The sequence below is a fragment of the Pogoniulus pusillus genome, chromosome 3, assembly GCF_015220805.1.
Source record: "Pogoniulus pusillus isolate bPogPus1 chromosome 3, bPogPus1.pri, whole genome shotgun sequence".
Lineage (NCBI taxonomy): Eukaryota > Metazoa > Chordata > Aves > Piciformes > Lybiidae > Pogoniulus > Pogoniulus pusillus.
In genome coordinates, this window is record NC_087266.1 from 41,342,309 (window position 1) to 41,356,305 (window position 13,997).

Here is a 13,997-nt window from a genome sequence, read left to right on the forward strand (position 1 = left end):
ACACAGTACTCAAGGTGTGGTCTAACCAGTGCAGAGTACAGGGGCAGAATGACCTCCCTGCTCCTGCTGACCACACCATTCCTGATGCAAGAAGAAAGCCACAAATTGGAAGTAGAGAAGATTTCAACAAACAACACATATCTAACAACGTGGAATCCATAACAGTAAACACTATAAGGATTTCCGTGCTGTAAGGAACTATGTTACTAAAATGAGTAATTGTAGCAGCTTTTGGAAAAGAGCAGTAAATTAAGGGCCTCTATGCCTCCCCCAACATGCAACTGTCAGCTCTTCCATTTCTTCAACACTCTGTTTTGAATGAAGTATTAATCCGGTTTGGCAAAATATCAAGTTGAACAAAAAGCTCTGAAAAGGTTCAGTTTAGATTGCTAATACAGACACAGTCCTAAACATGTGGCAAGAAAGAAAAAATTGCCTATACTTTGAAAAAAGACCACAACAATCATCATTCAGTTTCTTTGCACTAAGTGCACTCATGAGAAAAATCATGCACTTCCATATAGGGAGAAAAAAAGTATTGGTCTTACTACAGTATGTAATCAGAAAAAGCCCAAATCTGCCCCAAAAATCTCAGAAAGGAAATATTAAGTGATATTATCTGAAATTTACCCAGTGCTTTGCTTTTAGGGCAGAAAACTGTTATCAAAACCCAAACAGAGTAGTGGAGAGGTTTGGGTACCACAGAATGCTGTGCACATGCACAGCCAGGACAAAATTTGGCATTCCAATCCCTGAAGTCAAATGCAGAGCTCCGCAGAGGGGGTCTGGAGAAGCTGGATTGATAGCTTGAGGCTAGTGGTATGAAATTCAACAAGGTCAAGTTCCAGGTCCCACACTTGGGTCATGGTGGCTTCATGTGATGCTACAAGCTCAAGGAAGAGTGGCTGGAAAGTTTCCCCATGGAAAAGGACCTCCGAGTATTGGTCATCAGCTGGCTGAGTATTAGCTACCAGTATGCCCAGGTGACTGAGAAGGCCAACAGCATCTGTGCTCAGTTTTGGGCCCCTCGCTACAAGAAAGACTTTGAGGCAGTGGAGTATGCCCAGAGAAGAGCAACGGAGCTGGTGAAGGGTCTAGAGCACAAGTCTCATGAGAAGTGGTTCAGGCAACAGGAGAGGGTTAGTCTGAAAAAGAGAATGCTCAGGGGAGGCCTTATTGCTCTTTACAACAACCTGAAAGAAACTGCAGAGAAAGCTGTTCATTTCTTTTCCCAAGTAACAAGTCAAGGGACTATTTCTAAACTCTACTGCATCAACATGAGTAAAACAGACTTTTCCTAGGGCTCTGAACTGCCTCTTATTTACAAGTGGGGTAAAGCTGTTTAGCCTTTTCCATTTTCTGATTTTCCTAAATCACTAAAATTGCCCATGACCATCCTTCTGAAGATTTCCTGACTGAATTAGAAGCCATAAATAAAATTTAACCAGTGTGTATGCAGTTTGGGGCAGGGCTTTTCAGAAAATAACTAGATTTGTATAATTCCTGCCTTCTTAACTGCCCCAACTAATTCAACAGGACAACAGGAAATGTCCTCAAGTTCTGCCACAAAAGGTTGGATTGGTTACTAAGAAAAGATCCTTCACTGAAAAGGATTGTAAGGCTGCTCAGGAAAACAGTTGAGTGAACATATTTGAAGGTACTTAAGTAAGTGTGACACTGGAAACATGGTTTAGGAGTGTCAGGTTTATGGCTGGACTTGATGATCTTGAAGGCCTTTTCCAACCTAAACAATTTTACAGTTTCTAAAGCTCCCTCCTGGAACTCAAGCTCCTTACTGAGGATCCAACTTCTGTCTCTGGATAGCGGCAATGAAATTCTCTAACTTAAAATGCAATGTCCAATGGCTGGGGTATGCAACACTCAGCAACAAGGACTGCTGGTGTAACCTACCAACTCAGGGTATGTCAAACATCAAAAGGAGGCTGATTAAGTACAGAGGGAAAAGAAGCAATGCTGAAATGGGCCAAGAAGGAAAGCAAGCATGAGAAGTTTGTACCTAATGTCCTGTAAAATTTTACTTTCAATCCTAGCACTGAGGAAGGCTCATCATCACTGTCCTAAAGTGAAATGGCACACTTGAGGCAGCCTCGTCACCTGCTCTCTGAAACATGAGCAACTCTGTTCAAGCTCAGGTATCCACAAACATTCATTTAGTAGCAGTCTATAATGTCTATCACAGGACATGAAAAAAACATACAAATTGTATTACTAATATGAAGTATGAGTAAAGCCTCTGTGCATGTCAGAAATCGATTTTTACACTAAGCAAGCCAAGAGAAGCAGAAAAACACTCTCCTCAAACAACAAAAGGAGCAATTTAACATGCTTTAATATCTCTGAAAAGTAAATCACTTTGCTGCCAAAAATTATCTTTAGATCCAACTTTTTATGTTCCATAATGTAAGAACTAGAAACAAATGTTGTTTACAGGTATTGTTATCCGTAACACTTGGAAGCCAGCAAACAAGGAGAACAACTCCAAGCATTTCAGACATTAACCATCCCCATACAGGCAGACTTCAGCACATTAATGAGACCAATCAACATGAGCTGTACACATGAGCAGTAACATCTGTAATCACATGCACATATCCCACCACAAATTAATTAGCTTCTTGTCTGTTCAAGCCAACAGTATCATGTGTCTCTTCCTTAGACAGCAACAAATCAGGAGTACTACACCAATTCCCCCAGTTTCCTCTTTAACAACTACATTAATGCAAAGCATTGGATGGGAACAAACTCAGAAATGTAAAGGAGACATGGAAATCAGAAAAGAAGCTGTGGCATCTGTTCTATTCATGCCATTTTTTACATACCAAATTTCTTTTATATATTCAATATGTTCAACCTCAACAGATGCAATACAGAGAAATCCAAGCCCAAAACTCTTCAGAAGTCTCAAAACGAGCATCTGAAGAACTTTCATCGCATGAGAACAGGATAAAAGACAACACTTACAACAGGGTAAGATGTGCTATAGCAAAATGAAATTGCAAGTCACTTTAAAGGAAGGTGTTTAGTGAGGAATAGCCTCTCTCAAAACAAACAACCTAAGGAGCCCAATATGCTGTCTCTAAATAACATATCAACACTACATGTCATTTCATTTAATAGCAAGGAGGTGGAGGCAAGGACAGTGTAATGCTCAAAGCATCCTGCTTTAATTGTCACAACTTTTTCAGTGACTATGATTTCCCAGAACATCTTATTTGTATGGGTTGGAAACAATTTGCAGTATTTCATAGTTTGATGAACAAAAAAAAAAGTCAAATGAAAGACAAACTTTTCACAATTCAGAAGACTGAAAACCATTGTTTCATGCCTGCTTAGTAAAAACTACCTCCTCTCAACTGAAATCTGTCTTCTTTTAGTTTATTGACAAAGAAAAAGCAGTTCCTTAACCATCTTTAAATGTCAGTTACTACATTTCAGTAAACTGCCAGTAAATTTCAGAGGAATTTAAGACCTTCTTTCTGTATCCCAAAATGGACACATCAAGTGAAAGCCTGAATAAGAGAATTCTCAGCAAATAGAAGTGCTAAACTAAAATACTTACTAGCAGTTTGTCAGGATAAATGCTTTACACAATACTTGCCTCCAAATACTGCCTCTTAAAAGGAGGCAGGAGAAATACATTACTCTGACAGAACCTGAAGGTTCATTCTGTGTAAAGGCAGGTAGAACGACACTCTGCAAAAGGTGTGATGGAATTTAAAGCAAAATTTCCAGCAAGTAAAAAAAGTCTCTGCTAGTAACAGTAATAACATTTAGGATAGAACATGAAACGTTTTTTCTCAGCCTGGCAGGACAGAAGCAACTAAATCTGCTAAATCAGGAGCAACTACCTAAATCTGAAGTGTTAGCCAGAAAGATGGCCTTCTGTGGAAACTAAAACCACACTCTGAACTTTTTAGATTAAAATTAAGAAGTATACACCACCACTCACAAAGGGTAGCCCGAAATACTCAGCCTTCATTTAATCCAGTCAATGAACAAGTATGAATTGCAAAATTAGGTTAGAGCTTTTCCTAACAGTACAGAAGCCAAAGAACTCAGGACATAAAATTCTTGTCCGATGTAACTACTTAGGGACCTTTTTTTCTGTAGTAGTATTAGAACTTAAGGAAACCGTACAAGTCTTTTTTAGTACAGTCAAGGAATGCAGAGGCTAGATAAGAGATCCAACCAAGACATGTTTATCTACTGTACCTACTTAATTATTTAATGGGAAAGACTTTCTGCTTGATGTGCAACACAAAGATCAGTGTGATGCTATGGCCATCCATGCTGCAGAGCAATAAGGAAACAGCACCCTAATGTTGAAATAAAGTACTTGCCTGTCAAATGCAGACACTGAGATGGGTTCAAAACCTCCATAAAACATACAGACACAAGTCTTCTCCAGCTTGAAGAGGAAGCTCTAAGCCTTTACAGCTCTAAGTCTTTATTTAGTGGGCTTTGGTGTTGCTCTTTACATTGCTGTAAACAGGTTCAAACACCTTCAGAAACTCATAGGAGTTTACTCCTGTACTTACCTGAAACAGTGGACAGGTATAAGAAATCCCTGAATTACAGTTTGATCTCAGGTAATTCAACACTTTTAGAGGCTCTTGGAGCTCTGAGAGGTACCAAACAATCTTACCAAATTTGAGCTCCCAAATGTCTGCCAGCATGAATTAACAGTAACCCAAGACCCCTTGCTATTTTCTGTCATCAACTCATTCCTTACTGAAGGAAAGCTGCAGAGTGGATTTTTAGTCTCCACAAAACAAAACAAATCACAGAAGCAGGATTACACACAGCTTAATAATAGGCTTTGCCTTCTTACCTCTCTAGGCAGAAACAGTGCAAGATACAAGCACAGGGAACTATGCTAAACTATAGACCTCAATTAGAATTTTTAAGTGAATTGCTGCAAACAAAGCCCTTGTGTGAATTCTAGCTTATTCAGGGAACAAACAGAGTACAACCATAACACATGCAGGGGGGGAAACGTACATCTGTATTTCCTTCACATAACAGCAGAAAAATATAAAGGGGTAATCATAGTGTAAACAGCAGAACACAGCCTATCTTGTCACTCAGTAATTGAAGAATGGAGAAGGGAAAACAAGAGAATTGGGGGAAAATTTCACAAGCTAAGTACTTAGGCTATATATTTTCATAATTTATTAAGGAAAAAAAAATGTTGTAAGTTAAAGAATAAAATTAAGACTTAAAGTTCAAAATAATAGCTTTATTTTTTTTGCCACAGAACAAACTATTAAGTGAGTCAGGAAGGCCCTTAATGTTCCATGCTTCTCAACTATTAGTATTATCTCATATATTTTACAAGAAAAAGCAGTTCTTATTTCTACAATGGCTTTTCAGTGATTTTTTTTCCATTGGGATTATAATGTTAAGTGATTTCTGCTACATTAAGGGAAATAGATACAGTGCTACAGTACAACATACAAGATACTCAGAAGAACTCTAAAACAGTGGAATCCAAATGCAATTTTATTGTTTACAATATTTGCTAATATTGCAAGCACAGAAGGAAGGGGAAAAAAAGGAAAAATAACCCAGCTCACAGTTTTAGTGTTCTCGCATGTATTTTATATGGGCACTGTTTGTGCTTATTGAAACAGAATAATCCCCACTAGCTTTTTGATCTACCTTATGTAAAATGCAGCTCTATCTTCTATACTTACAGCTAACAGAAAGATATGTAGCAGCATGTTAGGTGTCAGAGGGGTTGAAATTTTGAAATGAGTCAAGGCAAACTGGGTGATGGACTATATACAATCAATTATCAAAGAGCCTGAAGATCATCTAATAACATTTTTTCTGCCCAAGTGGAAAAAGCATTGTATCCTGAGAATGTCTGGCAAAATTGATCTACAGTCAAGAAAAGAAAAAAATCCCCCAACCAACAAACAAAGCAAATAAAACACACACCAAAGCCAACCAAACAACAGCAAGAAAGGAAAAAAAAGCCCTAACCACAACAGCAAAACTCCCAAACCACACAACTTATGAAGTACAGTTCATGATTGATAACAGAAGGGATAGAGAGTAGAATATTAACTAGCATGGGATGAAGACAAAACAATATTGTATTAAATCTATCAACAATGTAAAAAGAGATTTCACAATTTTACTATTTTTGATAATATAAAGGATGCCAAAAGTAGATCAGAAGTTCAGATGCTTAACAACAGGTAGTGTCATCAAAATAAGGGTGACATTACGGCTGTTGATTTTCAAGTGACTAGTTGAGCAACCTGAGTTCCTTCCTTCTTCCTAGTGGTACCTTTTATCCAGCTTGTACGTGTTGGGAAAAACATTTTAATTCAATATGTGAGTACTAAAAAGCACTGGAGAAAATAGTAAAGAATAATCAGTTCTAACACAAAGATGAAATTTATACCTTTAAACCAACCTTAATAGAAATGAAGTTGTCTTCAAGAAGAGGTCTGAAATAAATGGCTACATTAGGACACAGGAACTCACACCCTGTATATTTTCACATGAGTAACAAACCTTCCATACAGACAGTTAATAAAGACTTAGGTACCTGGAGGTTACCCAGAGGACTGAAATAAAACTCAGCACAACATTTCCAGTAAAACAAGTTCATTATTGTGGATAACCTCAATGAGTGAAAAGCAATTACTGAGGTCAGTTTAAAAATCTTTTTTGTCCTTCTGCAAATAGGAAAGATCATAACATTACTTAAACATTATGACAAAGATGTAATTATTAAGCAGCATGAGAATTTCACTCTGCATTTGTGCATGCCACCTAGATTTAGATATTAATATGAACAAAGACAAAGAAAGCAGCCAACAGTGTTCAGCTTAAAAGACACCAGAGTATTACTGCATGACTTCAACTGCTGATTAAGAATTGCAAATGCTTAATAAGGACTAGGGTTAGCATTCAAACACAATCAAGTGAAGAGCAATATCCTAATGAATTTCCACCTGCAAAAACCCTACAGCTCCAAAGACCTTTTAGCAACAAAATAGCAAAACCTCAGAAAGAAACCATAAAAACATTGTTCAATGCACAGATGCTGGCATTTGGTTGACATTTATCTTAGATAAGTATAATGATCTAAATTTATGCTATGCACCTCGACTGCCTTGAGAGAAAAAAGAACCTCGAAAAAGGTACTTTTCATTTCTGAATGGAATGAAAGGTCCTTGGAAAATCCTTATTTCTCCCTAGTAACAACTGAGAGAGCCTCAGTGACTAGACTGGGAAGCTGCATGACATTAGGACTGTGCTGCTTCAGTGGCAGAATTCTCTCCTCACCTTGTTCCACCATCTTGTGTCAGCTTTAACAAATTAACTGCAACAAACCAAACCAACCTATCAGGGGAAAAAAAAAGTGCTCCATCTCATTCAACTCATCCTGTGACTGATGATCCAGCATGGGAAGAGAGAAAAGAGGAAGACCATGTGGTCAGAGGTAGCAGAAGAGTCAGGAAGAAAGACCACTGCTTCAGGTTAGCACCTCACTACTAGTCTTAACAACAGACCAAGTTCTCAGTTTGTGAGAGTTAACTTTCAGAGAGCTGAAGTGAAAAAAACGCCATGTCAAGATTGCAATTTAAGGCAAAGAAAAGGCTGATTATTAACCCAGAAGGGTCAAAATAAGTACAATCACACCATAAGAAACTAGCACCTTACAGTTCAGCTTGTGGGATAAAAAGAAGAGGGGAAAAAAAGTGTAAATTATCATAGAAATAGCAATGCATCAGCTGGGAAGAGTGACCTATATCCTTTTAAGTACAACAAAGCCATCTCAGAGGCCACAGAAGCATCTGAGAGCTACAGACAACACCACAAGTTAAGAGACCATAGGCAGCCTCTGTCACAGTAATAAACATGACTTCATGATCCAGAGGTAAGAAATTAATATATGCACAATCAATTTATCATTAAGGAATCGATATACAAAGATGAATACTTTTTGTATGGAGTGGACAGCAAAGAATTGTGCATGCCTGATTTTAAACAGATAAAAATAATCAAAACATATCTCTATAGCCATGACATTGATAAATAAAGCCTTCTGGAGTTTCCAACTTCCACAAGGCTAAACTCATTCCAAACTTTATAAAACAGGCTTTGAGGCAAACACCTCCACCACAGCATTGACAAAGTAATCACTGAAACAAGAATAAAAGTATCATAGAAAATGAAGTGATACAGATGTGCATATGCATAGCTAAAAACAGACATGTAGTAAAAACCTTCAGAACATATGTTTTTAAAGGCTGTTTCCTACCCTTTACAGAACAATATATAATGCACATGAAACGTGTTTAATAGAGTAAGCAACAACTTAAGAAAATATATTGGCTAAGGAAACTGTCAGTTATTCAAACAACTGAAATACACAGGATGAAAACTGCATAATAGACTTATATGACATACCACACAGACAACTAAGAAGTTGAGATTTGTGTATTCACTCACCTGTTTTTCTACATATGCAAGCAGGACTCTTTACATGAGTAGGCATTCATATCTGAAGGGCTACATGCTTTATACAGACTATGTAGTTTGTGTTTTAATGCAATTTGTTGCCACATACCCACGTATCTGCATGAAGAGGCCTGATGTTGCTGAGAAGCACCTCTTCATAGTTTCCATAATCACAGAACTTAACAACAGCAGTTGTCCCAGAAGAATGGAGAGCTTCAATTTCTGCCCGGTAGAACTTGAAAAAGAAATGTTCAAGGTCAGAACATGCTCCCTGAAATATCACAAACAGCTTTAAAACCTACATTTTTATGTAAGAACTGTACATGTACATAGAATGGTCTAAGTTGGAAGGGACCTCAAGGATCATCCAGCTCCAGCTCCCTGCCACAGGCAGCGACAGCTCCCACTAGAGCAGGTTGCTCAGGGTCTCATCCAACCTGGCCTTGAACACCTCCAGGGAGGAAGCAGCCACAACCTCCCTGGGCAACCCGTTCCAGTACATGCAGCTATGTGTGTTTAGATCTTTTTAGTTTGAGTGAGCATTGTATTCTGAGTAAGATTTGTAGAAGATAAAGTTTCACATGGTAGACTGCAAGGACACAGTAAAGTGCATTTAGAATACCCGTTGAGAAATTATGCAGCTTATGGCTCAAACATTTAAAAGACTTCTTTTCATTACTCCGAAAATAAAACAAACTCACCACAAACAAGTGCTGTTGTATACAGAGAAGTGTTACTGTAAGACCTAAAACACATCTACCAGTAACTGCCTAACAGTCACATACACTGCATGTGGTAATACATAACTTTACACCTAGTATTAAAAAAATACTATTAAAATGCCCTTTAAAAAATCCTCATCCTCAACACAATGCTAGATTGGGGCCTTTTGCATTCATGTGCATACAGATCAACTTTTGTTAAGACATTCAATCACTTGTTCTTACTGAACACAAAGAAATCACTGCCTCCTAACAGAGTTAAGCCTGGTACTGTATTTTATCATCACATTTCAAATTGTCCTACAGGTCAGCAGCACCAGTTATTCTAACTATAGAAAACCACAAACAATAAATCTCAACCCCCACACCTCTATGACCCCTAGAAAAGTGATTTTCAGGTAACAGTCTGATATTACCTCCTATCAACTTATTTTGCAAATTTCATACTTTACTGTGCTAGTTGAGCGAAGCAGTGGGGGAAAAGGGAAGCAGTGGGGGAAAAGGGAAGCAGTGGGGGAAAAGGGAAGCAGTGGGGGAAAAGGGAAGCAGTGGGGGAAAAGGGAAGCAGTGGGGGAAAAGGGAAGCAGTGGGGGAAAAGGGAAGCAGTGGGGGAAAAGGGAAGCAGTGGGGGAAAAGGGAAGCAGTGGGGGAAAAGGGAAGCAGTGGGGGAAAAGGGAAGCAGTGGGGGAAAAGGGAAGCAGTGGGGGAAAAGGGAAGCAGTGGGGGAAAAGGGAAGCAGTGGGGGAAAAGGGAAGCAGTGGGGGAAAAGGGAAGCAGTGGGGGAAAAGGGAAGCAGTGGGGGAAAAGGGAAGCAGTGGGGGAAAAGGGAACAATGGAAACTACTTCACTCACAGGCTTGCGAGATGGATAAGAGCAAGAACAAACATAGATAACAAGAGTCTCTGTCTTTGGGGCTGAAATTATCTCTCTCTAACCTGCTGTCCCTGTGACCAATCCTTCTGCTTTCTAAGCCCCCTGGCCAATCCTCCAAACTCACCTTGAATAGAAGGCAAAATCTCGGTAAGGTAGAGGGGTGGGACGAAAGTGAAAGGGTGGTTGGGAGCCACTCCTGGGGACTCTGGTATCTGGGAGGGGAGTTGTGTTTCTGTATTACTTTTTAAACTTACATATTTCTGTCTATAGCTGTATAAATTTTAAGTACTTGCTTGTATATTGTGCTAAGCTGTAAATACAAAGCTTCATTCAATTTTCTGGAGTGGCTGAGTCTAGTCTGGGTGATTTTCTTAAGTGTGGTGGGGCAGGAAACACCCAAACCATCACATGCTTATCTAACAGAGTTAAGCCTAGTACTGTATTTTACCATCCCATTTCAAATTGTCCTCCATGTCAGCAGCAGCAGTTATTCTAGCTACAAAAAACCAAACAATAAATCTCAACCCCACACCTCTACACCCCCTAGAAAAGTGCTTTTCAGGTAACAGTCTGAGATTACCTCATATCTACCTATTTTGCAAACTTCATATTTTATACAATTTTGGAAACTTATCTCACAATAATACATTCTACAGTGACTCTATAATATTCTATTACATTTTACACTCAACCACACACCTAAGCTATATAAAAAGGAAAAATACTTTGATAACACAAAATAAGCAATAAGAGATAGAAAATGGTGACAACACAACTTATTCAAATAACAGTATTTAAGGTGGTTCTCAGATTATCAGAAAAGGTCAAAAACTGAAGAAACTAGACAAGAAGAGTGAGAGAGAACTCCTGTACAGATAATAAATCTGAAACAAGTAAAAAAAAATAGCCTAAGCCTTTTTTTTGCAAAGGAGAAAATGAAAGTGTCTTGCTGCAAGAGAAATCTTACCAATAAGAAATACATCTGAAAAGGAAGTTATTTGAACTTACCAAAAAAATCAGGAAAATAAAGTTAGCATGCAGCACAATCTATTTATTCAACAAATTCTCCAACAGTCTACTACTCAACCAACAGTCTATATAATTAATTCCCTAATACTCTACTAATGGAAACAAAACCTAAGCCTTTTTCTACTTCCTTTCTGTAATGACTGAAACAAAAAGATGTTTTTTTTAGTAGTCCTGTTCTTGCAGCTTCTGGTCTCCCCTTGCACTGGGCAAAGGTTGCATGCTGACTTGTTCTAGAAAAAGGCATTACCATACACCATTACAGACTATACCAAATAGGGCAGCATGCTGATTCTTGTTCCTTCAATAAGAGTCTGGCCATCTAAGATCCATATTCATCCCTTCAAATTTTCAGCAGCCAAATCAAATGCTTCAGCGTGGAGCTTCATCTTCCTAAACTCCACTTAAAAGCACTTAGAAGTTTCACATGAGTGTAAGTGGCATACCTCATTTCAGAAAAACAGAACAAGAAGCTGGCCAAGAAGCACAACGCACACTTAGTAACAAGAGGTTGTAGCCAGGTGGAGGTTGGTCTCTTTTCCCAGGCAACCAGCAACAGAACAAGGGGACAGAGGCTCAGGTTGTGCCAGGGGAGGTTTAGGCTGGATGTTAGGAGGAAGTTCTTGCCAGAGACAGTGATTTACCATTGGAATGGGTTGCCCACGGAGGTGGTGGAGCCACCATCCCTGGAGGTGTTCAAGAAAAGACTGGATGCCATGGTACTTGGTGCCATGGTCTAGTTGACTGGATAGAGCTGGATGCTAGGTTAGACTGGATGATCTTAGAGGTCTCTTCCAACCTGGTTGATTCTATGTTTCTACGATTCTCTGTGCTAGCATGTTAAGTCTCCCACAGGTACTTAAGAAAACATAGCAGATAAAACTGGAGGTATTTCTCAAACACATACCTTGTTGTCTTCCCAGTAAAGAGCAAAGCATTCATCTCCTGGTCTCCAACTTTTCCCATACTCCATGGGAACTGATGGTTCTAATATTTTCTCTGGTTTGATGGGCCCTGATCTCCTTTTGGGACCAGTGTTGTAATACAACAGTTTATCATCAAAAGCTGGGATCGCAGCGGGTCCTGATGATTTGATGGGTCCTACTCGTCTTCCTTTCTGATGATGCTCAGTATCTCCATTTGGTACAGCACTGAAATTATCAGTTCTACCAGCATTTTGGTAATCATTATTAACACCAAAATGCTGTTCACTTTTTACCATGAAGGCCTCACTACTTACTGTTCGTGCCTTCCTATCGCAGAAATTTTCAGAGTTATGTATTTGATTTTCCCTCTTCCCACGTTTCTGGTTATTGTTGTCTGCAGTATCCTGAGCAGCAGAATTCTCCTTGAATTCTGTGAAACACACCCCTTTTCCTACTCTGTTCTGCATGTTGTTATCCCTTTTCTTGAAAGTCATCTCACTCTGGTGAGTAGCTACGGGATAACCCATATCCTTTGGCCTATCATTTCTAGGATAATGTCTGTCACTTTTGTTTTTTTCATCTGTCCAATGTTCTAAAGAGTTGTGCCTTTCAGGACCTCTGTTTCTTGGTAACCCACCACTATCCAAAGCCTGCCGTGAATTTTGGACATCCCTTTGAAAGCGAGGAGGTTTCTCATTCCTGGGTTGTCTCATGTCACTGCGAGAAGCATGTCTTGAATGATTCTCTTTGATGCCATTCTGCTCTGTATTCATAACTTTGTGCTGTACTTGATGTGGGGGCTGGAATTGCAATTTCGGTTCTACAAAGAAAAAAAATTATTTCAATTATTAATGTATTTCAGAAACATTAACATAGTATAGAAATAGTGCTTCACACCCTGATAAAGGAACAGGATTCTTCAGAAAAGTATTCAGTATTTACCTTTGTGATATAGAAATGGATTAGTCCACACTTGAACTGTAATTCCTAGTTATTGGAAAGCATACATTACTCTGGGCTGTACTTAGAACCAAACTCTTCCTGGACACATCAGTAACTCACTTCAGTAACAGCCATTTACAACAGAAAAATAGAATAACAACAAGGAGAAAGGAACAAAAATAAGGAGAAAAAAGGAATACTTTTAATCTGAATGGAAACTTTCTGTAAAAATACCTTGTTAACAGCTATTCAGCATCAAAGACTACAGCAAGAAATAGAAGTGATAAAAAGAACATGGATGACAAACCCTACATAATGGGAAAAGCAATAAAACCCAGAACTCTGGAGACTCTGATCAATGAGCCAGAACAGGAACTGCTTAAGCATTAACTTTGAGATATTCAACTAGAACTCTAACCAATGAGAAGAAAAAGAAAAGAGTTTATCATGGATCTCATGAGAATGATCAAACTTGCTACAGGATGCTGTGGAGGAGGGGAATTGTGGAGATTCTTGAAGATCTTTTATGGAATTACATTTTTATTTATGCAATCATAGAATTTTTAATAGGGTACTTAGTGAAGAGACAAAGGAGGTGAAGGAACAAGATAAATCAGGAGGAATAAGCATGATAGAAATACAGAATGAGATTGAACAGGACAGCTGCAAGTAAGCAAGCTCCAGGTCAACACATTTACTAGCTCAACTCCTGAGCATGATCACTGCAGCCTGTCTCATCTCCATATTAACTTAAACTCATTAGAGTGATTAATATCTATATAAGCTATTTCATGTCAGGTGGGTGGGTGCCTGCATTCTCTTGCCTGTGTCCATCCATGGCAGTTGACTATATATGCACTGTGGTGCATGAGTCTGGTGTGCATGCAGGGGCCGGTGGGACTACCCACTTACGCTCTCTGCTGCTTAGCTCTGAATACACTCCTGCAGTAAGGATAAGTAAGAACTTCAGTATACCACAATGTTACTACCAGAAATAATGCAC

The 13,997-nt window shown here is 38.9% G+C and overlaps 1 protein-coding gene across 1 annotated transcript in view; it reads right to left on the minus strand.

Moving 5' to 3' along the window:
• The window catches only part of TDRD3 (tudor domain containing 3), a 110,887-nt gene that overhangs the window by 13,487 nt on the left and 83,403 nt on the right, over positions 1-13,997 (minus strand). The window contains exons 11-12 of the mRNA XM_064174324.1: positions 12,034-12,872; positions 8,615-8,740 (exon numbers count right to left, since the gene is read on the minus strand). Of these exons, the coding sequence (XP_064030394.1) occupies positions 8,615-8,740; positions 12,034-12,872 (965 nt within the window). The remainder of the gene's footprint in view (positions 1-8,614; positions 8,741-12,033; positions 12,873-13,997) is intronic.